Genomic DNA, 27,562 nt, shown 5'->3' with positions numbered 1-27,562 from the left:
AATTTTCAGAGATTGCATACATGTCAAAATATATTTTAAGTGTCTCTAAGTACTTTTTATGAATTGGATTTTCTTTCATGAAAGAAAATTATTGCCTGCCAGTGCACTTTAAAAATAATCCATTTGCATGAAGTTTAATTCTGTTTTGTTTTGTTTTGTTTTGTTTTAATGCTGCTTTTTTCCTCCTAGCTTCGAGAAACAGATGCTAACTTGGGGAAAAGCTCCAGAGTTCTGACAGGGATGTTGCGAAGGTAAGAGCAAGGTAGGGACCTATCTTTCTCTTTTCTGGTTTTTTTTGTTTTTTTGAACTATATTTTTCATCTAGTTACAACTGGGCATTTTCCCAGGCATGTGAGCTTCTGCTCTTAGTACCCTGTGTGTCAAGACCCTTTTGAAATGACAGAGCACCGATATTGACTCTTGTTTGGACAGGAACACATACTGAGTAACTTAGATTACAGAGAAGGTTTGAGCTAGGGGGTTACCTCAAGCTATGGAAAAAATTAGGGTTAGACATGAAGTATTTTTCATAGCCTGAGGAAGGCCCCATGGCAGGAGCACGCTGATATTACTCTCTATCTTGATAGCCTCCTCCTTATAGAGGGAATGCAGGCCTGCTGGTATCAGGAGCACACTTTGTTTTAGCTTTGCTTTCTGTTGCTTTGTTTTCATTCCTTTTTTAATAGAAGCCTGATTGGGGAAACATTTCGATTTTATGTATACTTACAGATGATTTTTACAAGTTAGAGGTTATCTGAATAATCTGAATTCACATGTGCAGGCAAACAAATGTTGATGTTTGAGATGTGAAACTAACCTTTGATGGAAAAAATTCGGGAGAGTATGTGAAAATAAATGAATGCATGTAAGTAATCGTTCATATTCTGTCTTCTTTGGAAGGGAGTGAGGAAAGTTTGTAGTATTCTGAAAATTGGAGCTGTGTTTTCCTTACATTTATTCAGCATAGAAGTATTTTGCATTCAGAATCTACCAAATAAGAGTATCATGTAGCATAGCCTTCAATTTGGAACTGTGGATAGAAATGTGAGGAATGTTGAGAATCTTCTCTAGAACAGCTTAAGTGGAATTTTAAAGAAGAAAATCTTGTTTTCCATTGATACCTCAGAGACAGCTATTTTAAAATAAGTAAGCCTTCTCTGACCATGTATCCCTATGTAATAATTTGCTAAAAGCATGTTTGCTGTGCTAGAGATGGATGACATAAGAGCCAAACAAAAGTATGGCTACTTCGTCTCCAAGGCTGATGTGATTTCTCCATCAGGCCAATCAGGAGCAAGCCTCAAGTTCCCAGGACACTTCCAACCAACACTGACCTAGGTCCATATGCCCTTCCTTTGCCCACATGCACAGTCCCAATTCAGAGCCATAAGCCACCAAATTCTCTGATTAAAAATAATATGTGAACGATCCAGAAAAACTCAAAATCCACAGAGAAGTGGTGATTGAGAGAAATGCTTCAGCGCCTATAGACAATAAAAAAGAAAAAAAAGGAAAAACCTCTTTTGCTTCGCTGGGAGGGCCCCTGCGATGTGAGCTGAAACGAATATTCTGCATAGTCTCCATTTTGTCAAATCTCATTAAAGAGTCTTTCTGCATTATGTCAATTGAGCTGTCCAGAAATCATTCATCATTTTTAGTGTAAAAAAAAAATCATGCGGTTATTTAAATAATATCATATTAATGTTAAAGTTCAGCTGTCATTTAACAGTATGCTTAATCAGATGTAGCATTTACGAAAAATAGTTTATTCCAGCTCTACATGGCTTTCAGGTTGGCAGACTCAAATAAGGATTTATGAGTTTCTAAACCAATGTATTTGTGTCCATGTTTCTGCTTGATGTACCTCACCCTTTTGGGCAGGACACTGCAGACAGTTATTGCAGCAAATAAAGCATCTCCTCGTATTGTGTTTGAATAAATTTGCAAATCATTTAGAGAGGTTGAAGCACAAACCACTTCTGTTACCTTTGACTGGGCTTTCTGTAGGGAAATCATACTAACGCGGTTGTTTCATAAACTTACAGAAGAAAATTACTCTGCCGACACCTACTTGGGGTTCTCTTTGTAGGCAAAGTCAGTCAATCACTGACTCATCTCCACTCGGGATCTGTCTAGAGTTGGAACAGAGATTAAAAGCCCCAGGTGGACATCACCTTGCCGTGTCTGAGCCAAGGAAAGCTCTTAAGTCCACCTGTGTACATCTGTGGCTACGTTATTTGTAAGATATAACTGGGATCTTGGGATCCACCAAGGTAGCCAGGTACCTTTAATCAATGCTGTAACCTAAGTCTTTCAGAACAAAATGTAGAATGGTGGTTTTGCTTTTGTTTCTAATTCCTGTCCCACATGATATACAATTTATTTGTCCCACATGATATACAGTTTATTTTGCACTTGAGAAAAGGCAAAAACATTTTAACCACGTCTTTACTTCATTATTTTTTATTACTCCCTAGAAAAGCAGTCCCTAGAGAAATGGATCCAGGTCTTTTCTTTAATACTCTGATTTTCCTTCTTCTGTTATATCCATCCCGTTCACACGGCATTCACTTCCAGCACTGGTGAGGTTTTATTTCAGAGAGAGAAAACACATTCTCTTACCAAAACTGCATAGCTGTAGCATGTGTCAACAGGTGCTTCTGATTTAAGAAAATCAATAAAATTGGACTGTGCGCTCATCTGTCACCTTCCAAATGTATGAAAGAAACGAATGTCCTCTGTATGCAATGTAGGTATTTACCTGAATGCAATATAAGCTTATCTGTTTTCATATGATAAATTCTGTATGACTGAGAATGTTCTGCAATATACCAAACCAAGGAATTATTTTATTTACAAGGAAGATTGCTGATATTTTTAATTTTTTAAACTTTGATTGTTTTTAAACTTATAAAATGAACAGAAATGGCATGCCATGGCCCCTCACTTGGGTCACTTTACTTCTATTGATTGGTGTGTTGTGAACACAGGTGAAAACAATGTTCCATCAGTGCCACGGTCTATACATAAATCTATTTGATTATCTGTAAGACTGACCAAAAGCAGATAGTGAAAGAAAAATGAGTAAATGACCACTGCTATTCAGGCTGTTAAAGCTTCAATTAACTTCAAGTGAGGTTAAAAAAAAATCTATTTTCTTCCTTTCCTTTCTTTTTCTGCTTATTCGCTTTGTCTATAAAAAATTTGATGTCTTTATTTAGCAAAGCCTTGGGAATCCTCAGATGAAACCAATTTGATCCTTCCTTGCCTTCAGACTGCTTCAGTCTAATAGAGAATATGTGCATATGAAGTGCTGTGGGAATTCATAAAATTATCTAACTCTCAAGCAAGCTAGTGGAGATTCTGCAACCCTGATTAATCCTTTCTGGCCCTTAAAAAGGGTACCCAGAAAACAGATAGCCCATAGAAAATATATTTAAATAGCTGTAAAACCAATATGTTTGAAAAAAATTATAGAAATACGAGACAATTTATGGAATTCTCACAGAAACAAGGAACTAAGGTATGCAGGAAGTATTGACATACCTAGTTTAGTGAGATTGTGACTGATTCAACACAAATAAATAAATAAATAAATAATTCTTCATGTAACTACATTATATTACCAAAAGAAAGAAAACAAAAGAGGAAATTGGGCCATTCAAAAATATAATAGTGAAACTTGACATCAGGATACAGATAGAGCTGATTTCCTGGAAAGTAATTTTTCTTCTGTCTTGACATAAGATAGAGAGCTACCTAGGGACAGACTGTTCATTTCCTGACTGTAGACAGAGTTTTAAATAAAGCAGTATTCAGATAATAATGAAAATGGTCATGAAACAAATCACCTTTCATGTGGTGACTGGGGCCAAAGAAATGGATTTTTCATTGACTTTCACAAAATTTAATTCTTATAATTAGTTGTCTGGAAGTACGACAAGTAGCTCCAAGAGGCTTAAATCTTGCTTTTCATACATTTGCATCCATGTGTGTGTTGTGTATGTATGCGTGTATTTTCATATACAGTTGACTAGGTAGTCTTGTCAGATCAAATAGATCAGCAAAAATGAAAAAAGAAGTTTTCAAGATTTTCAGTCTTAAAACAAAGGACTTCATGATTCCATTTCTTTTTGCCTGTGAAGAGTGAATCATTTATCAGTAATAGTACATTTGTTTCTAAAAATTATGAAGGATCTCTTAAGAATGTAACAAAGCTATAATTTGAGATCTCCACTTAAGAATGTAACAAAGCTATAGTTTGAGATCTCCACTGACATAAATTTGGAGGCCATGTTATGAATTTTTGTTGGCTCACTGATTGCATGTATACACTGGTGAAAGGCTTACAAAAAGAAATGGCATATGTAATATTTTTTTAAAAAACAACTTTCTCTGATTGATTCCTTTAATGTCATATAATCTCTGCTTTCCCACACACTACCTATATTTGCCCCTACTATTTACACACACACGCACGCATGCATGCACACACACACAATCAGAATGTCTCCTTCAAACAGTGAGTTCTCTTCATCCTTCCAGCACGTATGTAGTAACCTCTTGAAGAATGTAGCTTTTGAGAAGTCTTTTATAACTAATCTATAATATAAACAAAGTGGAGAGTATTTAAATGCATTTCATCTAGCTAGTACTATTCAGACATTACTATTTAAAACATGTACTATTGTTAAAACTACTTCTGAGTCAATCTGGGGAGTAACTGCCACCTATAATTGCTATCACATTTACCTTTTAAGCATGGTTTGTTGTTTTGGTAGAATGACAGGTAAGGCATCTGAAAAACTTAAGTGTACTGTGAAAATGATTCCTACAGGTAACTGTACCAGAAAATACCAATGCAAGCTCTATATGCAACAGAAATATAATTTTTTAAATAAACAGGTTTATTCTTAAGGAAATATGCCCTGACTAGATGTTCTTTAATCTTCTTTAAAAATTCATTTTGCCCACAAAACACTTTGTTATGTTTTAATTGTTCTTATCACAATGTCTGAAAATTCAACAGTTTTTGAGACTGGTGAGAAAAATGTCCTTGAGAATTTACTCTTAATTTTTATGTACTGAAAAATGTATATTATTTGCAATACCTTATGTTTATATTTTCATTTTTCTCTTTCTTTGCTTTTCTTTGTTTATTTCCTTCCTCTTTCTTAGCCTGTTTTTGCTATTAATGGACATGGGCGCTGACCTGAAATTAGTATAACAAAATCTTAACCTCTAAGATATTCTTTAGTTACAAATCCAGTGCTCATTCTTTCAGAATAAGATGATTGAATTTGCTGCAGATTCTTTAGACTTAACAGATTTAGGGTTGCGCTTAGAATAATGCTATAAATAGAGTTTTCCTTTTTTTAAACCTTGGTCCTTTTTGTGTGAGTAAATTTATTATTATGCACTTGACTCATTGCCTTCGTCCTATGACCTCTTCAAGGTTAACATGGGTAATGTTTTCACCAAACTAAAGCACAGCTTTGGAATTCTTTATCTAAGTTTCTCTTTGATAACGTTCTTATAGCTTTAAACATAGAATTCTGGTCCTGACTCAGATGTCTGAATGCAGCATCTCAAGCTGTCTGTGATAACTCTGCCAGCTGCCCTAAGCATGTCTGAACTTAACTATACTTTACACACATTATCTGACTTAATCCTTAAGAACCCTGTGCTGGAAGCATCATATCCCCATTTTACAGATGAGAATAGCTATGCTTTATGAAGTAAACTATCAGTAGTCGCATATGTAGTAAGTATAAAATTCAGATATGAACTTAGCTCACTATTTTGAATGCCCTACACAGAAGGTTCTCAGAGCCAGTTTTTACTACGTAGTGGTGAAATAAGAAAAGTAATAACAAACTGGTGAGTTTTCACTATCCAAATCGTGTTATATGCTGTGATACAATTCCATTTCTTCTGTAACATAATTGTGGCTGTCACCAGTTTCCTTAGAAAGTCCATTATAACAGCAAACAGAAAAACAAATCCTCGGAAGTATTAACCATTGGCAATCATATGGTAATCTTCCCACCTTCTCTCTTCCTCCCACGTCTTAATGGTGTGGGGAATTCAGAATTTTAAGATCCATTATTCTACACAGAAACACTGCTACATGTATACTCATGACACCTCCTAGGGGTATCACGCATTGTTCTAGGCACTTACTGTATACATTGTCTTACTTCATCTTCATGAACTCTGCAAGGCAGGATTAAGTACTCCCATTTTAAGAAATAAGGAACTATTGTTACATGTAACCCAGTTGTACAGAAAGCAGTCTACCTGCAGAGTTTGTGTTTTCTAGTGCCTTCCAGATAGTCAGACCACCATTCTGGGTGGGCAAAGGATTATTCCTGAAGCCCTGAACAAACCCTACCAAATCCCACTCCTTAGGACTGGCTGAAAGTACTCAGTCTGACCTGTGTAGACAAGGAAGCTGCTGATACCAGTGGCATTCAAGAGAGTTTATGTTTAAGGAGTCCTTTAGAACTGTTTTACTTTTCAACAGAGACTGTGTGGTATTAACTAGAATCAGCAATAATGTGCAGGGCTAATTCCCATACCTCCAGTGTTTGACACATATCTTTGTTGGGAAATTTTATTTCTATATCTTACCTGTGTCACCTGGAGCCTTATCTTTATTGGAGAAAACAGCCCTGGTTTTCTTGAATTATTCACAGTGAAATTTCTGTATATGTGTCAAAGGCATATATGCCTTAGTGGATAAGAGGTAGATGGCAGCCACACTGGATCTTCCATTTTACAGCTATTAACATTTGGCAAGAATCTCACTCTCTGTACCTCAGTTTGCCTGTCTGTACAATAGGGGTGGCAGTCATCCCCATCTCATAAATTCTTAGGAAGGTAAAATGAGTTGATACATGTAAAGTACACAGAGCAGTGCCTGGAACATAATAAAATTTCAATAAATGTTAAAATGTTGATTATTAGCATCTTCATTGCTTAAAAAAAAAAAAAAAGGAAAAGCCTGGGAGCAAAGACTAAAATCAAAATGTTAATCGTTCCTTTAGGTTCATGAATTTTAAACGGATCATTTTAGATTTTCTTTTTTCCACTCCCAGATTTCCCAAGTCATTTTTATAAAATTAAAAGCTTAACTATAAAAATAAAATCCTATCGTTCTTTCCCATGTCCCTGTTCCTGTGCGGGAGCCACCAGTCTCCCTCCCGCTTCCCGACCCTCCCTCCACAGCTGGTTGTACGGCCCCAGGGCACGCAGAGCACTGCTCCAAGCAGAGAGGTCCTCCGGCTCAATGCCTGCCTCCCATTCGGACAGTTTAGGGAGGGGAGCCTCCTCGTCGGTGTCCATGCCTCTTTTTCCCCTCTGATGTCCTCCTAAATATTACTGACTAATTCGTCTCCCAAAGTGCAAAACCAGTACCGTTTCTTCCCTGCTTAGAAACCTCCTATGGTTCCGCACCACCTGCTGACACATGTCCCCCTTGGTCTCCTCTCCAAGGCCCTCCAGGGAACAGTCCAGCCTTGTTTGCTGCCACCCCCTTTGGAGAAGACCCTATGTCCCCAAAGCTAGCCGTAACTCTTCGCCAATTCTGTACCTGTGCTCTTTCTGTTACTTCTCCCTGGAATATCCTCCTTTTCCTACCTCTTGCACTCAGGAATCTTCTGGATGAAGTGACAGAAGCCCAGATCAACCTGTATACACAAAAAGAGGAAAGATACTGCCACATGTAACTAAATAGTTCAAGGTCAGGCACAACTTGGAACACAGTGGAATCTAAGGGTTCTCACAGTGTGCTCGGCCCTGTGTCTTGCTCCCCACATCTCTCAGCTCCCTTGTGTGTTGGCTGCATCCTTTGTCAAGGGGTCTCCTTGTGGAGACAAAGCTTTTGCTATCCCTCGCAGTGACACCTATTGAACACAGCAATTTTTTTCTTCCCACAATTTCAACAAAAGTCATAGTAGGTGTCTTATCGGTTCTGGTTGACTCTGGTTAGGTAAAACTCCCATTTACATATGATATGTTTTAGACCTGGGATCACACATGGGCTAGACACTAGCACTGAGAATAGACGAAGCATAGTTCCCTCAGAAAAACCCAAGAGCTTTTACTAGAAAGGGAATAGGAGCTGGATGGGCAAATACAACAGGTATTATCGTCAGAATGTTCCAGGTTAACTTTTATCTGTACTTCAGATTCAGCTGGAATACCACTGTGTTCATCAGCCCTTTGTCAGTCTCCCAGCCAGAAACAATCTGTGTTTGCTCTGATCCTTCTCAGTAATTTGTACTTCTTACAAGGCGCTAATGTCAACTGCTTTGCATTGTGTATATTGCAGTTATTAGCAACTTAATTTCCTTCTAGACCTTTTTATCCCCTACCTCTTGCTCCAAAGCATTTTATACAGCTCCCCACGGAATTGTGCAACCAGCTGAAATAAATAGGGGAGGAAATCCGATTGAAAGAGAATTAAAACAAACCAGGAATCACTGTAGTGGTTTAAAAGTCCAAACTGTGAACTTTCAACAAACTTCTGCACAGATACCCAGATAGGCTGAAAGTATCCTACCTGAAAGTAAAGCAGGAAACATGTGTTTTATACAGTGAAAATAACCTTCATTTGAGGTCACGTATAGCCTGTCTTGCCACAGAGTCAGGTCCTTGATTGAGTCATTACTGGGAGGTGGTGACGTTCTCATGCCACATCCCTGCCCTGAATGGAATGAGGAGTTTCTGTTTGACCATTTCTCTTCAGGGCCCGCAGGTCTGGATTGTAAACTGCTTGCAGTCAGGAACCTCGTCGCATTTAGCACAGGGCCATGTTACTCGGGCATGGGCCTGATCAATGAATAATCTTTGGAAGAATGGCTGAGGGTAGTTTCAAAGTTGCTTTCTAGCTTCACATGGCTATAATTTTAGCTGAAACCCTGCAGGTTTTTATCTGTTGCACTTTGGCTACAATGTAAACATGTTCATTCAAAGATAAAATAAGTAACTTCACAATAACAGAATATATTTGTCCATTATTTATCGCAATAGAAAAGCATCTTATATTTTTCTCAGTTGTGAGCCATGATTTGACCTAATTCTTGAATTACTTTTCTTTTATGATTTTTCCTTTCTTCCCGAGGATACATGCCATTCTTTAATACAACATAGAATATGAAGGGTGCACTTTACCTTCACCATCAATGCATTCTTTGAAAGCAGCCTTGAGCTGTTAACTGGAAGCAAGGAGCCCCAGGCCTGCCTTATAAACAAGTAATGGAGCCCTCTGCCCCCCTTGTAAATGGCTATTTATTAACATATACCATCACCAAACACCATTTTACAATTCCAGGCCCCCACGCCATGACACCACTGTCTGTCCATTGTAAGTTGAGGGAGGCCTTTGGCCATCTGTTTCATTCCATGCCAGAGGCAGGGAACAATATCTGAACTTTATAAAGCAAGTGTCAGGACTTCTGCCTTCACAAACCTCCCCTCTCTGCTGCCACCGCGGCCACAACCACCACCAGCACCACCATATTTTTTTGTTTGAACGCGCACATTGTAAATTAGTGTATTCACACATCAATTTTAAAAGGCTGTCTGTGTTATAAGACAGGACAAAGCAAGCTCAGTCACAGCTCATGCACAGCGCAGGTGGTCGCGCTAGCTGCTACCCAGATCAGAAGTCCAGCAACTGTGAATCTCCTTTTGGAAGTGTAGTTAGGGAGACAAGGCAAGGTTTATCTGCACAAACAAGAACGGGTTATAGATATACATCACGGATGCAGGAGGACAAAAAGGGGCTTCATAATCTTGCAGGATAAGAAAACCTTCTAATGCTGACAATTCTGAGTTCATCTCTGAAATATGAAGCTCTTTTTTATTTTTTTTGGTAAAATTAGTTTTTTATTGTGTGGTGATTGATAATTATTATTTATGCCTTGGTGCTGTTCCTAAAGTAGCTAAGAATTTTTTTGAGCAACCTTTGGGGCAGGAAATGGCTCCTCTTCGTGGTTGTATTTTATTTTTCGGCAGCATTTAAGGACAGACTCCTATTTATACCACACAAGCAGTTTTGTCTGCTGTAAACAAAGTAAGTGGCAGGGAATTGTGCTTTCCCAGAAGTGTTTTCCAGGGAAGCCATAATAAGAAACAACTTTGTACATCTTGAGAGTTTGTCATCTAGGTATTAAGAAAGGATTCTTTGCTTTTATGGAAAAAAATACTGTTGGTAAAGAAACATATTCAATATCCAAAAGTAAATTAAAATATTTCCTAAACTGCCAAAGTTGGCCACCTTGCTAGTATTAATTGAGGTGTTTTCAAATTTTATTTTAAATTGCCTCTAACATTTTTTGGACTAAGCTGAAATAATGGGAGGTATAGTCTTTTTTTTTAACCTCAATACCCTCTTTTAAAAGCTAGTCAATTCTTTTGCAAAGGTATGTGAAGAACTTTGGAATTAAAGTATAAGTATCAATGGGAAAAATGCCAGAAAGATAAATTTTACATTTTAAAAAAGAGGGTTGAAGTGGTTTGGAATTAAGAAAGAGCAGGTCCCTAGTTTTCTGAACTGTATAGTTTACCCAGGGAAAAACTCCCAGCTTTTTAGTTTTCCAAATCAGTTAAAGGTGTCTGAATTAGGTGCCCATGTTCTTTCGTGAAATCCCACTCTCTTTCTCAAGCTGTAGAGCAAAACCACAGGCATTTTCTGGAAAATTTTGTGTATGTGTATATATGTATCTTTCCGAGATTTTTCCATAAAATTTTCAAGAGTCCACAACCAACTCCAACGAAGTGGAGAAATGAGACATTGTTATAGAACTGTTCAATTTCCCAGCAAAATACCACTTAATTGCTTAGCTCTTCTGGCTTATTTGAAATGTGTTGGCCTAAAAGAAACACTTACTTTGATGTTTCCACAAAGTTTAACATGAACCTTTGTAGGGATGTCTTCCTCGGGAAATCAGATAATTTATCAGGAATAAGTCCTTAAAGATAATCATAGCAATTAAAATCTACATAGGGTCTTATGATTTGTAAAGCCAGTTCATGCACATTATTTCATTTAATGTGAGCCCCATGAGAACTCTGTGAATTGGTATTATCAGCATTATCCTGATGTTACAGATCATTGAGACCTACAGAAGTTGAGTCTTGCCCAAGGTCATTCCACCCAGATAGGGCAGAACGTGGACCAAATCTCTGGTTTCAGCCGCAGAAACCATGTTCTTAGCAGCATCTTAGCAGCAATGGTGGCATCTTCTTCAAAATCAAATGTTTAATGATTTACTGTGTGAAAATGAGTATGTTAAGCATCTGAGAGTCAACAAACTCAGAACTGTACTTCCCAGGTAGCTTAGTATCTTCAGGCAATAATATGTAGTAACTTGTGCTACCTGTTAAGTGAGAGGTAAATGCAATTGGCTGTGGCAGGAAGAAGAAATTCCTGGAGCCTGTGGTCAGGTAAGATTATAGAGGAGATGGCAGGTGTACAGACCCACAAGTTACTGCCCGATTCTTAACTCACACATGCATCTGCAGCTTCCCTTTCTGTGCTTCACCGTAATAACTCCCAGCAGCAGAAAGTGAATGGGTCGGGGTGAGGGTGGTTAGAGAGATCTGTTTAGCCAAACTGTGTTGTTGGTACATAGAAAGTTAAACAACTTGTAACTGCATCTGCTCATAAAGTGAATGTGATTCAAAGATATATCAAGAAATTTGTTTTCAAAGTCTTGAAATCACCTAATTACAATTGTAAACAATTATGAAAAACCTTTCCCCATGTGGTACCCCAATTTTAGAAAGATACTGAGAATTTTCATGCATCTGACTAAAATGACATTTTTTTTTAATTTTTGACCTTTGAAATTATACTGCATGTTGACTATACACACTATACATATGATTCGTGAATAGAGGCAAAGAACATTGACACAGTACATGGATTATTTTATTGTGGCATATTAATTATTTGATAGGCATGTCACTTTAAAACACTGAATTTTTTCATATCTTCCAATTAAACCTTTCTCATCGAATGGGCCTATAGAAATTTAGTTAGTAGAAAATTTGCCCAGCCAATAAAGAAAACCATTTATTTTCTACTCTGAATACATGATCTAAATCCATAGCCTTTTAGGTCTTTTAATCTGTTTGTTCAAGGCCAGGCTAGGCTATTTATATGGATAATTTTTAAAGCTTCTGTATAAAGAAAAAAAGGACATTTTATTTATTCACTGAGGTTTTATGTGCCTTGAAATTGCATAGATAAAGTATTTTCAAGCTCATGAATCTACAGGAGATAAAAGGTCTCTTGTTTTATAAGGCTTTTTGTAAGCTTTTCAGATGTACAGTTTTCTCATAGCTAGAATTCTTTAAATAAAACATCATTTCACTATTATAATTGGAGTTTGATGTGGGCATCTTTTCCTTTCCCTGAATTACATGTTAAATTATGCGCTTAACATCATTTTTACTACATTTTTACCTTCTGGATTTTAATAAGTTCTCTTGTTGGAAAAATTAATTTACCAGCCCTCATTTTTAGTATTGGGCAACCATTTAATATGACTCGGAGTGGAACACGCACAGATCAGATTTAAGAGACAAAGAATGAAAGGTGGGACTTGGTTTTGCAACATATTGGTTATCAAGATGAAAAATTACTTACATCCCCCTCCTTTGCTAAGAAGCTTTGCTAAGCCTGGTAGGCTGTGAAAAGGGGAAAAGGAGAGGCATTTCTGAATTCTGGAGCAACTGGACCGAGACCAGATTCCAGTGAACATTAGCTGCTGTTAGCATTGCCGTGTCAAGGCCAAGCAACAGCTTTCCCGGGCTGGAGCCTTCCCAGGCTATCATGGCCATCAGACAGGTGGGGAATAAATATTGTAGAATGGTGGGACATTTGCAGAGCAGGCTCCTGATCCCCAGGACTCAATTTGGACAGGCTTCAGTTGGAGCACACAGGTGTTCCTGGGAGGAACTCTCCTCAGGTGACCAGGGGGTGCCATTCTTTCACATACATAAAAAGTGCTCCTTTCGTCTGCCTGCAGGAAAATTAGAATTAATGACAGCTTTTTCTTTTGAAATGGAAAAAGAGAAATAGAAACATGGCACCAGGTTTTGGCTCCAGTTGGATTTCCATGGAGCATGTACTCTGTGATGAACGATGAAAATTCTTGAAGCAAAGCATGTGTGTAGTTTTCAGCGTTGGAGATGCTGTAAACACTGAATGAATGCAAGGAATCTTTTTACCAAAGGGTGCACCTGTAAAACACCCTTCCTCCTATTCATTTGTTCATTCAGCAAACATTTTGTGAGTAGTTGTGATTTTCTAAACACTAGGCTCAGTGCTGGGGATAGAGTACAAGAGAGAAAAAGGCCCTGCCCTCAGAGGGCTTAGCCTAAGTCACAGTGATAGTAATCGGTTGGAACATTGAACCTAACCAGCCTTTGAGTAACTGGGTAGGAAGTAGTTGCTGCATCAGAGGAATTTCTTTCTCTGTAGTGCCACCACCACATTGAGGATGGGTTAACATGCTTGTCGCAGGCATTCTTTAAATCCTGTTTTGCTGTAAAACATCAAACAGTAATATTAAAGGAAATTTTCGGAAGAAAAAAAAATGTTTTTGATCCCTTTACCCTGAAACTAGCTATCATCTGATACTTATATTTCCTTCCAATCTTTTGGTCATGACCAATGCGTAATGGTATATATCGCTTTCCTCACTTAATTTTATATCTTAAATATACTTGTAAGTTTCCACATAGTCTTCATAACTGTATTTCTCCTAGCAAAAATAAAATTTTCCAATAGTGAACGTTTTTTAAACTTCTTATTTTGTAGGAAAAAAAAGTACCAAGAAATGGAGAAAGTCATTCATAATCCACATTACACTAGGGAAAGGTAGCAACTGTTAAGGATTTGGTGTATCTCATTCTGGTCTTTTCCTATGCATTTTTCTGTGTATTTTATTTACATAATTGAGGTCATTGCAACATGCACAATTTTATATTCTGTCACTATTTGTATTAAGATTATATTAAAAACATTTCCCATGCCATTAAAAACCCTTTGTAATTCTTATTTATAGTGGTTGTATAGTATATTTTCTCATTGGAATACATTCGTTCTTTAAGTTAAACATTTAGGTTTTCTAGCTTATTGCTACACATTGATGCAATGTGTCTTTATTCATAGATTATATTACTTTCTTTGGGGGCATCCTTAATGAGAATAAATATTCATCTCACTTGTGACTTCCCCATTCTTGAGTTCTTAAATTTCTAATCTTATATCTTCAAATAACTTTAAAGATAAGTATATGCTTTGGATGTATTCTGATCCTCATGTATGTAGGAACTGCTGCCAATCGCATATGTGTGATACACACATATGTATGTATATGTTGTATTGGTATTACATGTTTAGATCATACCTTAGGAATCTATAGATACTGAGCTATTGTCTCTGGCATTCAGTGTCTCAGCTCAGCAGAAGGGTAAACCAATTTATAGTAGTGACATGTTTGTAGGTTTTGTTTCGGTGGTTTGGTTTTATAAATCTTTGCAATTGAGCAGTCTATCCAGAATGTGTCCACATTTAAGTCTCACTCATTCTTTTTGTTTGGATCACCTGAACTTTAAATCCAGAAATACAAGTTTTCCCTTTAGCCCTTAGGAGGATTTTCCTTAATCATGCCTTGGATTATTGCTTTTGTTCCAAAGTTTCCGCATTCAGGAACATCTGTGATTCTTACATGAAATTCATTTTATGCCCCCAGTATTTGACCTTTTATTAAATCACTTTTTCTCTACTTTTCCTTCTCATTTTAAGTTGTCTCTGACATCACTGATCCACCTCTTGCAGCATCATTTCTACTCTTCATTGCTAACTATGGGAATGCTAGTTCTGCTTCCTGGTTCCCCGAAACGTTTTCTTTCTCTCACCCACCACTTCACTGTTTTCTCTTTTAACCTTTTTGAATCTCACAGGATCTTACTTATTAATTTTCTGCCCAGCACTTTATAAAGGCTCTACCCTCTCCCTCTTATTACTGAGAATGCCAAACAATTTTCAAAACCATTTTTTGGTTTCTTTCACACATAATTTTCAGGATCACATTCCTCCTCTTCTCTGACTCTTTAACGTAATTTCCTTTCCCTTGTTCTATAGGATCTTTTTCCCATCATCCTCATGTTCTCAGTTTTTGTTTGGCTTGGTTACTTTTTAAAACTTCTTGGATCTGCAAATGGCTGGCGACTTTGTGTGTTCAACTCTGTATAGAGATAGTCCTTTGTCCCCAGACTGTCTTTAAGGAAATGAAACAGGCCTTCTTCCTTCCCTCTCTCCTTGACTCTGGCATGAAAAGATGTCCAACCCTTGGATGCATGACTGTCATCCCCTTCACATCTTCACCCACCACCACAGTTCACAGACACACTACTTATGAAGACCATACTTCCCAGGAGTCAGTGCATTACACCACACCTTGCCTAGTGATATCCAGTATGAATTATTGTTTTCTTGAGAACTCTAGTTTCTTATTGGCTGTACAAAAGAAACATGATGAAGAGAAGAATGAATACAGTCCAAACACCTCCTCAGTTGCAGCATGCACTCAGAAACGAGACAGCTTCTCAGTTTCTACTTGTTACAGAACCTGCATTTTTATCTAGTGGAGACTGTGGGTGGTGAGCTACTGCATACATTTTTCAGCCCAATTCATTTTTTTGCACTAGTAAAAAATCCTCCCAGGCTCTGGTAATTTTGCCGTGTCAGATTTGGGGTTGTGATTATCAACATGTTTTATTTTTTCATTCCAGTTTAATGGACGCTTTGATAGATGCAGCATCAGGAGTCATCAGCCAGGCACCATTTGAAACTGGAACCCGGGAGTGATCTTTAAAATTGCCCTCGACGAGGGGACCACACAAACCATTTCTGTAGCTTACCCCTTGGGCCTGTATGCCTGGGTGGTCTTGTTTTAACCGTTGGTATTTAATTATTGATGATTTACCGACACAAGGCATGGAAGCCTTAGGGGAAATGAAATCCCACGTGCCAGTTTCTTTAGATGAATCTTCTTTGAGGTTTAAGTGTCCCTCTCAGTAATATAGCAAGGCAAGACTTAGGGGGTCATTCCACGTACTGTCTGCGAAAGTCACTGTGGCATCTCTCTCCATGGTGGAGTCCTGCTGATGCATCTGGAGGATGGGGCCTGTCTGCCTGTCTGCTTCATATCATGACCGCTTCATATTAAGCCTGACTACTGTCAGCCTAGCATCCTCACACATTTGAATACCACTCACGCCCCATCTCTGTCCCTCCTAGGAAAAAGTCTCATTTCCAACAATAAAAATGACTTACCTGCTAGAATAATTTCCCCTATTAATGCTTCTATCCTGGGAAACATTTGTTAGGAAAATGGTAATTCACTCCACAAATATTGAAAGGAACTTTGTTGGGCACATAGGGATGAAGGACAGCTCTTGCCTTAAGAAAACTCACATCTTCATCAGACAGATAAGGAGTGCAGAAGGGCTAACTCAAGGTGGACGGTGATGAGCAACCTCAGTGCCAGTTGCTGGAGTCCAGGGGTTATCACCAGCCTGGATAATCAGAAGAGTTTAGGGATTCCGGGCTAGCAAACAGCATGAACAGGGAGGTAGTATCTTACAAGGCAGGCTTGGCAGATTCAGATTAGCAACTTATTGTCAACTTTATGATTTTTGCTTTCCATTTTCTGATGTTTCCATTTCAACAGGAGAGTGTGGGTCACATCACAACATGTTTGCAGTTGTGTGTAACTGTCAGCTGCTTCCCACCTTTACCTTCTACCAAGGAAATAAAAGCTTGGCACTCATAGTGGCCTGAAAAATTGAAGGTCCACTTTTTCTCACCATCGTTATTCCTTATTGAGCACCTACTATGTGCTCCAGGCAGAATGAACCTTATTAAAAGGCCAAGTTCTTTCATAGTTTTCGTGTATGAAACCAATTGGTCAGCTTATTTTCAACACTTCTTATTTGCTTTTGAACATCCCTGGTTTCAGTGTTGTCCTAAAGATTCTGAAAGTTATAAGTATAGGTTGTTATGTGTATAGACCTTCACCAAAAGGTGGGATTTTTCTTTAGGGGCACCATGCCATCAAAAATACCATCCTGAGCCACTGCCCAATAGTCCTCCCTTTAGAGCTTATTCTCGATCATTAGGCTTTGCTGTCTCCACAGATGCTGTGTGGACACCCCTGCAACCTGTTCTCTCAGCTCTGCTGTATATGACATCATGAGATTTGTTGCTGAGAATGGGTTGCTGTAGGACTAAAGCAGAGCTAGATCCTGAAGGATTTCGGGAAGCCACTGATCAGAGTCAGGACACGCTGGATTCGAACTTCACCACACCAATTGAAACTGTCCTGGCATGTTACTACCTTTTTGTTTTTGAAGCAACAATTTTGCTTTAATAGGCAAGAAATTTTTAACCCTGTTTTGCTTTGGGGAAAAGTTATTAACCATGTGTCTTGTCAAGATACCACTTTTTGAAAATGTTCTGAATGAAAGTCCTCTCTCCACACAGGGCTTCTTTCTGGGTGCACACCTGCCTTGCTAATCAACTCTCTGGTTTATATCGTTTCCATTTGCAAATGGCGATGCTTAAAAGCCAGCCCTTTGATGCAGGCGTGGCTGTCCTCATCAGCAGGACTAAAGGGTTGATGAAATACTTGCATGTACCTGTCAGGGAACTGCAAAATCCCTTGGCCTTTCCAGTCTGTAAGAAGGAATTGTGAGCAGTCAGCATAGATGTTAACTGATGCGTGACAAGTAAACACACCATCCTGGCTGTGATCCAGTCTCTGTGATTTCTTTTTCCTCTTCTGATTTGTATTTAATACACAAGTATTATTGTCAGAGCAAAAGAAATAACATTTTTAAAAAGAAAAGAAAAAAATCACTCATAACTCCACATACCTACAATGATCTTTTCTTCATTATTTGTCTTTATTCATATGTTGACATTTTTCTTCATATGGCTTTAACGCAATTTGAAGTTCTGCCTTTTCTTTTTAACTTAACATGATAGCTTGCCCTACTGTAGTCAATTTGATATGATAGTTAATCTTTTCCTTTTAATCAAGTTATTATGACAGTCATAGAGTTTCAGGAAAGCCCAGCAGCATGTGGTTAGCATTCATTTGTTTCTCAGAAACTTGAAGGCTCACTTTACTATCTTAGAGCTCCTCAGCCTCATATTTAAGAGCACTGAGTTTTAATCATTGGGTACTGGGAGTTACTTGTGCCCTTCATACTATCCACACAGTGTTCTTGGATATATTCATGTCAGGGTGTTTCATGATAATATTAATGACAAAGTGTATGTGTAAACAAAGCAGGAGGTCACTTTGTGGTGTAGATAAATATGGTGGGTTCCAGAAATAGCCGCCCTTTCCCAAAGGATTGCCTGGCTGAAAGGTAATACTTGAACCCTGTTAAGTCTTCCTGCATCTTCTTTGCCAAATGTTAGGATGTACTTGGTAATCTCATCAGTATCAGTTGTGGCACCTACCTGGTGGTGTGTTAGCCAGGTAAGATTTGTCTCCAGCTTGCCCAGAGCACTGAGAGACAGCCTCTGAGTAAAGGAGGTTGGGAGGAGGGCTGAAGGGAAGGGAAGTTTTGGAGCTGCTTCCGAAGGACTAGATGGGAGCAGGGCGCCCTGGCAAGAGGTGCTGAACAGCCAGGGGGCAGCATGGAAGCATTTTGTACCTGAGGAAGGAGAACAGAAGGTGATGATCACAAACTTCACCATTTCACCTGAGCCCAGCCTTGAGGAGGCTGATAGATGACTTCTTGTCATCTTTTGTATTTCCTCAGGGACAGTGAAAACAGAATCTCTCTTCTGAGACCAGAGGTTAAAAGCTGGGGGCCGTAAGTGGCCTGCAGAGTTTTTGTTTGTTTGTTTGTTTTGTTTTCATATGCACAGTTCTGTTTTGTTTTTAAAATGGAGGTATTATTTACATATAATAAAATTTTCACATTTTCAGTGTAGAGTTGGATGCATTTTGGTCCTGGCATGCAATTGTGTAGCCACCAACACATCAAGATATGGAACAGTTCTCACCCTGCAAAGTTTCCCCCTTCTTCCATTCCTGCCCCAAGCAGCCACTAATTTACTTTTCTGACACTAGAGTTCTGCTTTTCTAGAATTTCATGTAAATGGAATTAGAATATGTAGTCTTTTGTGTATGACCTCTTTCATACACACTTAGCACAGAGCTTTTGAAATTCATCCATAGTGTTGTGTGTATTAGTATTTCATTCCTTTTAGTTGCTGAGTAATATTCCATAGTATCATTTATTTATCCATTCACCAGTTTATGAAGATGTAGTTGCTTCCAGTTTGGAGCTAGTATAAATAATGGCACTATGAACATTTGTGTACACATCTTTTTGTGGATATAGGTTTTTGTTTCTCTTGGGCAAATATCTAGAGGTAGGATTGCTGGGTCATATGGTAAGTACATGTTTAATTTTGTAGTAACCTACCAAACCCTTTCCAAATGAGCAGAACCATTTTGTATTCCCATTGAGAGTTCCAGTTGCTCTGCATAGGTACTCTTAAAACATTGAAAATAACTGTTAACAATTCAAACTCAGAAGCATTTAGATGAGCACATGGTCTCTAGTTCACTCCTGTTTCTGTTTGACCCAGTTTGCTCATTTGTTAATCACCTCACATCTGTAGGTTTTTGACCCCTGCTTTAGACATTCTTCCTAGCAAATTTTTGTCACATGTTATATAGCAGGGCATCTTGGTTAAGAGCAGATCTATGGAGAAAGGCATATCAGGGTTGGAATCTTAGTCTTGCCATTTATAAGCTGTCACTTTGGCCTACATCTGTAAAATGCTAAGAATACCTTATGCAATAGTTTGTTGTAAAAATGAAGTAATACAGAGCATATGAAGCACCTAACACAGGGCCAGGCCCATAGAAAATGTGCAACAGGAATTCTGTACCTATTAGTATCATGATCTAGTCTAGTGATTCTCAGTTGTGTGTGTCTGTGTGTGTACATCAGAGAATAACCTGCACAGATTTTTCAAAACACAGACACCTGTGTCCCTACCCCCAGATCTTGTACAGAATCATAGTCTTCTGGGCTGGACCTGAGCATGTATTTAACATTGTTTGAAAGTTCTGCAGATGATCAGAATGGGCATCCTTGACCAACAGCCATTGGTTGATGGGAAGATGGTAACCATTAACCCTACATTCTAAATTCAGTTCTGCTACTAACTAGCTGCGTGACCTTAGGCAAATCACTTAACCTCTCTGAGGGAGCAAGTTTACCTTAGATCTAATTCTGGCAAATTTGGCCTTTCACAATTGCTAGTTCCTCATGATAGTGGCTACAGTTGGTAACAGATGAGTTGGAGATGGCTGAGGGCTATGCCTGCTTCTCAAGTAATATATCAAAAGGAACACAAACTTCAACTGAATTTTTCCACACCCAGAAATGTGTGTTTGCAATCAAGCACAAAAACAACCTGTCCACCTTTTCCTCTGTGCCCAGTGATGTCCCTGTCCTCTGTCCTAATAGGAGAGTGCATTGACAGGAACTTGCATGAAAAGTTCGTTTAAGGTAGATGTGAAAATATTCCAGTGGCAGGAGTCAGCTAACCTAGTCCAAATCAGGGTTACACTCCTCCAGGAAGTGACGGACAGCAGACCAAGTCAGAATCCTGGGTTGAGGACACCATTCCAGTAGCTGCAGGCAGTTGGGCTCACTGGATTCTGAGGCTCTTTCCATGCAGGCTATGTGAGTGCCAATGACAGTATTTCTAGCCAGTCCACTTGGTTTCACTACCACTTCTAATGTGCTCATTAATAATTATTAGTTATGCTAATTAAGAGTAACTAATTAATACACTAAAGATAGCTGCCACACTTGTAGTAGCTGCCTCTGTAATATGGCTTTTCATTAGTCTTATAAATGTGAACTAAACAACCCTGATGTGTGTATTCCCATCAGGCCACTTCAATCATAAACTCACTACCCTAGGGTATGAATTAAAACTAACAAATGCACACAGGTATGTCACAGTGTCTATATGGAAGTGTTTTAAAGCTAATTACAGACAGTGTAACAGATAATTCCTAAGGTTCCATCTGCACCTAAGATTCAACAATCCTATATATGAATGGTCCTAATCAGTGTTTTCCAGCACTTCTTCTCATACTTAAGTCTCTTCCCTCTGGAAACCCCTCTGAGCCCCCTAAGCCATGTTTGTGCCCTTCCCTTCCATGTACTCCCCTAGAATTACACACCCCTTTCACGGCATCTTATCTCAGGCCAGCAAACATACATTGAGGATCCTTGTCAAATGGCATCCGTTTTAATTTACCCACACGGATCTGCATTATTTCCTAAACTTCAGAGATTTGAGTACTACCATCACAATTCTGATTTTAGCCCTATCTGCCTTTTTCTTCAAATTGGCACACTTGCATTTTAACCTTAATGAGTACCTTCTTTAGGTTATCACACAGAGAATTGTCAATGGAATCATGGTTCAAATGTGCTAGTTACGCCTCTTTTCACATATTAGAATAAATGCATAACTAAATATTTAAATAAAATGTTGAGTGTTAATGAATATTTAAACTAAAAAGTAATGTCTCTGTGCTGCCTAAAATCAGCTTGTGTACCTCTGTGGTCTGCACACAGCTCTGTGGGAACCCTTGGAGTGCTGCACTCAGGGGGTTTCGTGCCCACCTCCCCCACTAGACGGTGAGTCCCTGGAGGGGAGGACTGGCTTTCATCTCCGTATCACCATGTCAGTAAGCCTGGTGCCTGGTGCATAATACGTATTCAATAAATGTTTGATGAATGAATGTCTCTCACACTATCACAGGGGAAATATCATTAGCAAATAGAAATATTTTCTGTTTTCTCTGGCTTTGATTCCCAGCCTCTGATAACATAAGTGCTCAAACATGGAACCAAAACATAAAGAAGTACCAAAACGTGTAACTGGAGTGATGCCTGCTTTCTACCTCCTAAAACTTTTTTTTCACTTAATTCCACTGAAGTTAAGGGGAATTTAAAATTGTAGGATTTTAACATTAAATGATTTCAAATTGTAGGCTATTTTTAAAATATTTACCCAACACAAGGCTCAAGGCACCTATACAATGAAAAATGTAAAGAACTTTAAGAGGAAGTTTCCAAGTAGAAAAATGATGATTGGAAAAGCAGTGTTCAAATTAACATCTCAGTCTCCCAGAGGAAGCCCAAAAAGTGAATTCAAAGCCCATGGTTACCCTTCCCCCAAGAACCATCCTTGGAGACGGGAGGTATTCTGCAGGGCAGGAGTTATACCTGTTATCGCCTGGACACCTGCACTCTTATTCTACCTAAGATTCCTGTGTCTTGAGAGTTCCTGGGGCAGATTGGACATTCAGGAAATATTTTAATTAATTAATTAATTAGTTAATTAATTGATGAGTGAATGACTAAGTGAATGAATCAACTATCAAACGAAAGAACAGGTGAGCTACCACTTTGATTTACATAAACCTTGTTGGCTTAGCTCCCTGCATTCTAGTAAAGATCTGGAAGAAAATACATTTAGGAGGAAACTTTAATATCTAGAAACATGCCTATGGATGGCAGAGTTAGTCTCATTATTTAGGATAATTTTTTTATTTCTAACCTCCTTTAAAGAAAGCTTGGCAATTCATTCTTTAAAAAAAATAATCATTCTTACTTAATCAGAGTTGGTCTCAGAAAACAAATGTTCCAAAGTAAATCTGTTGACTAAAAGTTATAAATTCATCCTCCACATATTGAATTTTCTTTAAATTACATAAGAAATATAACACATGAAGTTTTTTAAGGTGTGTCTCTCCATTGGTTCCTAAAAATGAAAACCTAAACAAATATTTATCTTAACATAGTACCTAACTGGAACTTTCGGCATGGTATTACTGCTATCATTTCATATTGAAGCATTTGCATTTAATTACATAAAACATTTTAAAGTTCAAGATTTCTAATTTTGGAGTTGATTGATTCTATAAACATTAGTAAGACCTAATGAGTAGAAGGAATAGGGCATAAGTACTTAGTTGCATAAAAAGCATTTCATTTTCTTAAGCCTTTTAAAAATATATTTTTCTAATGTTTTTTAAAATTTTTTATTAAGGTATTATTGACATACACTCTTATGAAGGTTTCACATGAAAAAACAATGTGGTTACTACATTTACCTGTATTATAAAGTCCCCACTCATACCCCAATGCAGTCACTGTCCATCAGTGTAGTAAGATGCCACAGATGCACTGTTTGCCCTCTCTGTGCTACACTGTTTTCCCCATGACCCCCCACACCATGTGTACTAAAAATAATACCCCTCAATCTCCATCTCCCTCCCTCCTGACCCACCCTCTCACACCCCTCCCCTTTGGTAACCACTAGTCCCTTCTTGGAGTCTGTGAGTCTGCTACTATTTTGTTCCTTCAGTTTTGCTTCATTGTTATACTCCACAAATGAGGGAAATCATTTGCCACTTGTCTTTCTCCACCTGGCTTATTTCACTAAGTATAATATCCTCCAGCTCCATCCATGTTGTTGCAAATGGTAGGATTTGTTTCTTTTTTATGGCTGAATAATATTCCATTGTGTGTATGTACCACATCTTCTTTATCCGTTCATGTACTGATGAACACTTAGGTTGCTTCCATATCTTGGCTATTGTAAATAGTGCTGCGATAAACATAGGGGTGCATATGTCTTTTTGACTCTGAGAAGTTGTATTCTTTGGGTGAATTCCAAGGAGTGGGATTCCTGGGTCAAATGGTATTTCTATTTTTAGTTTTTTGAGGAACCTCCATATTGCTTTCCACAGTGATTGAACTAGCTTACATTCCCACCAGCAGTGTAGGAGGGTTCCCCTTTCTCCACATCCTCACCAGCATTTTTTGTTCTTAATCTTTTCAATGCTGGCCATCCTTGCTGGTGTGAGGTAATATCTCATTGTGGTTTTAATTTGCATTTCCCTGGTGATTAGTGATGTGGAGCATCTTTTCATGTGTGTGTTGGCCATCTGAATTTCTTCTTCAAAGAATTGTCTCTTCATATTCTCTGCTCATTTTTTAATTGGGTTATTTGCTTTTTGGTTGTTGAGGCATGTGAGTTCTTTATATATTTTGGATGTTAACCCCTTGTCAGATATGTCATTTACAAATATATTCTCCCATACTGTAGGATGCCTTTTTGTTCTGTTGATGGTGTCCTTTGCCTTACATAAACTTTTTAGTTTGATGTAGTCCCATGTGTTTATTTTTGCTTTTGTTTCCCTTGCTCGAGGAGATGCATTCAGGAAGAAGTTGCTCAGGCTTTTATTCAGGAGATTTTGGCCTGTTTTGTCTTCTAAGAGTTTTATGGTTTCATGACTTACATTCGGGTCTTTGATCCATTTCGAGTTTACTTTTGTGTATGCGGTTAAACAATAATCCAGTTTCATTCTCTTACATGTAGCTGTCCAGTTTTGCCAACACTGGCTGTTGAAGAGGCTGTCATTTCCCCATTGTATGTCCATGGCTCCTTTATTGTATATTAATTGACCATATATGCTTGGGCTTATATCAGGGCTCTCTAGTCTGTTCCATTGGTCTATGGTTCTGTTCTTGTGCCAGTACCAAATTGTGTTGATTACTGTGGCTTTCAAGCAGAACTTGAAGTTGGGGAGCATAATCCCCCCAGCTTTATTCTTCCTTCTCAGGATTGCTTTGGCTATTCGGGGTCTTTAGTGGTTCCATATGAATTGTAGAACAATTTGCTCTAGTTCATTGAAGAATGCTATTGGTATTTTGATAGGAATTGCATTGAATCTGTAGATTGCTTTAGGCAGGAAGGCCATTTTGACAATATTAATTCTTCCTATCCATGAGCACGGGATGTGTTTCCATTTATTGGTATCTTCTTTAATTTCTCTTAAGAGCATCCTTGGTTAGGTTTATTCCTAGGTATTTTATTCTTTTTGATGCAATTGTGAATGGAATTGTTTTCCTGGTTTCTCTCTCAGCTAGTTCATTGTTAGTGTATAGGAATGCCACAGATTTCTGTGTATTAATTTTGTATCCTGCAACTTTGCTGAATTCAGACATTAGTTCTAGTAGTTTGGGAGTGGATTCTTTATGGTTTTTTATGTACAATATCATGTCATCTGCAAACAGGGACAGTTTAACTTCTTCCTTGCCAATCTGGATGCCTTTTATTTCTTTGTTTTGTCTGATTGTTGTGGCTAGGACCTTCAGTACTGTGCTGAATAGACGTGGGGAGAGTGGGCATCCTTGTCTTGTTCCCCATCTTAAAGGAAAAGCTTTCAGCTTCTCACTGTCAAGTATAATGTTGGCTGTGGGTTTGTCATATGTGGCCTTTTTTATGTTGAGGTACTTGCCCTCTCTACCCATTTTCTTGAGAGTTTTTATCATGAATGGATGTTAAATTTTGTCAAATGCTTTTTCAGCATCTATGGAGATGATCATGTAGTTTTTTCCCTTCTTTTTGTTGATGTGGTGGATGATGTTGATGGATTTTCAAATGTTGTACCTTCCTTGCATCCCTGGAATAAATCCTACTTGATTTTGATGGATGATCTTTTTGATGTATTTTTGAATTCTTTTTGCTAATATTCTGTTGAGTATTTTTGCATCTATGTTCATCAGGGATATTGGTCTGTATTTTTCTTTTTTGGTGGAGTCTTTGCCTCGTTTTGGTATTAGAGTGATGCTGGCCTCATAGAATGAGTTTGGAAGTATTCCTTCTTCTTCTACTCTGGAAAACTTTAAGGAGGATGGGTATTAGGTCTTCACTAAATGTTTGATAAAATTCAGTGGTGAAGCCATCTGGTCCAGGCATTTTGTGCTTAGGTATTTTTTGATTACCAGTTCAATTTTGTTACTGGTAATTGGTCTGTTCAGATTTTATGTTTCTTTCTGGGTCAGCCTTGGAAGGTTGTATTTTTCTAGAAAGTTGTCCATTTCTTCTAGGTCATCCAATTTGTTACCATATAATTTTTCATAGTATTCTCTAATAGTTCTTTGTATTTCTCTGGTGTCCATAGTGATTTTTCCTTTCTCATTTCTGATTCTGTCAATGTGTGTAGACTCTTTTTTTCTTGGTAAGTCAGGCTAGGGGTTTATCTATTTTGTTTATTTTCTCGAAGAACCAGCTCTTGCTTTCATTGATTCTTTCTATTGTTTTATTCTTCTCGATTTTATTAATTTCTGCTCTAATCTTTATTATGTCCCTCCTTCTACTGACTTTGTGCCTCATTTGTTCTTTTTCTGGTTTTGTTAATTGCGAGTTTATACTGCTCATATGGGATTGTTCTTCTTTCCTGAGGTAGGCCTGTATTGCAGTATACTTTCCTCTTAGCACAGCCTTCGCTGCATCCCACAGATTTTTGTGGTGTTGAATTATTGTTGTCATTTGTCTCCATATATTGCTTGAGCTCTGTGTTTATTTGGTCATTGATCCATTGGTTATTTAGCAGCATGTTGTGAAGCCTCCATATGTTTGTGGGATTTTCATTTTCTTTGCATAATTTATTTCAAGTTTCATACCTTTGTGGTCTGAGAAGCTGGTTGGTACAATTTCAATGTTTTTAAATTTACTGAGGCTCTTTTTGTGGCCTAGTATATGATCTATTCTTGAAAATGTTCCATGTGCACTTGAGAAGAATGTGTATTCTGATTCTTTTGGGTATAGAGTTCTGGAGATGTCTGTTAGGTCTACCTGTTCTAATATGTTGCTCACTGCCTCTGTGTCCTTACTTATTTTCTGTCTAGTTGATCTGTCCTTCAGAGTGAGTGGAGTGTTGAAGTCCCCTAGAATGAACGCATTGCATTCTATTTCCCCTTTTAATTCTGTTAGTATTTGTTTCACATGTGTAGGTGCTCCTGTGTTGGGTGCATAGATATTTATAATGATTAAATTTTCTTGTTGGATTGACTCCTTAATCATTATGTAGTATCCTTCTTTGTCTCTTGTGACTTTCTTTGTTTTGAAGTCTATTTTGTCTGATACAAGTACTATAACTCCTGCTTTTTTCTCCCTATTAGTTGCATGAAATATCTTTTTTCATCCCTTCACTTTTAGTCTGTGTATGTCTTTGGGTTTAAAGTAAGTCTCTTGTAGGCAGCATATAGATGGGTCTTGTTTTTTATCCATTCAGTCACTCTCTGTCTTTTGATTGGTGCATTCAGTCCATTTACATTTAGGGTGATTATCAATAGGTATGTACTTATTGCCATTGCAGGCTTTAGATCTGTGGTTACCAAAGGTTCAAGGTTAACTTCCTTACTATCTAAAAGTCTAACTTAACTCACTTAATATGTTATTACAAACACGATATAAAGGTTCTTTTTTTCTCATCCTTTTTCTTCCTCTTCCATTCTTTATATATTAGGTATCATATTCTGTACTCTGTACTCTTTGTCTATCCCTTGATTGACTTTGGGGATAGTTGACTTAATTTCGCATTTGCTTAGTAATTAGCTGTTC

General features: G+C 38.0%; 1 protein-coding gene across 8 annotated transcripts in view; it reads left to right on the top strand.

The window, feature by feature from the left end:
• Positions 1-27,562, top strand: part of VTI1A (vesicle transport through interaction with t-SNAREs 1A) — a 324,481-nt gene that overhangs the window by 187,550 nt on the left and 109,369 nt on the right. For 5 of the 8 annotated variants that reach the window (XM_017677974.3, XM_017677976.3, XM_017677973.3 and 2 more), the window contains one exon: positions 190-251. In XM_017677974.3, coding sequence (XP_017533463.2) covers positions 190-251 — 62 coding nt within the window. Of the gene's footprint in view, positions 1-189; positions 263-729; positions 17,214-27,562 lie in introns of those variants that run through there. The other 3 variants (XM_017677977.3, XM_017677978.3, XM_073240426.1) reach the window with 2 other exon arrangements.

The sequence above is a fragment of the Manis javanica genome, chromosome 7, assembly GCF_040802235.1.
Source record: "Manis javanica isolate MJ-LG chromosome 7, MJ_LKY, whole genome shotgun sequence".
NCBI lineage: Eukaryota > Metazoa > Chordata > Mammalia > Pholidota > Manidae > Manis > Manis javanica.
This window is presented reverse-complemented; position numbering and strand designations above follow the sequence as displayed.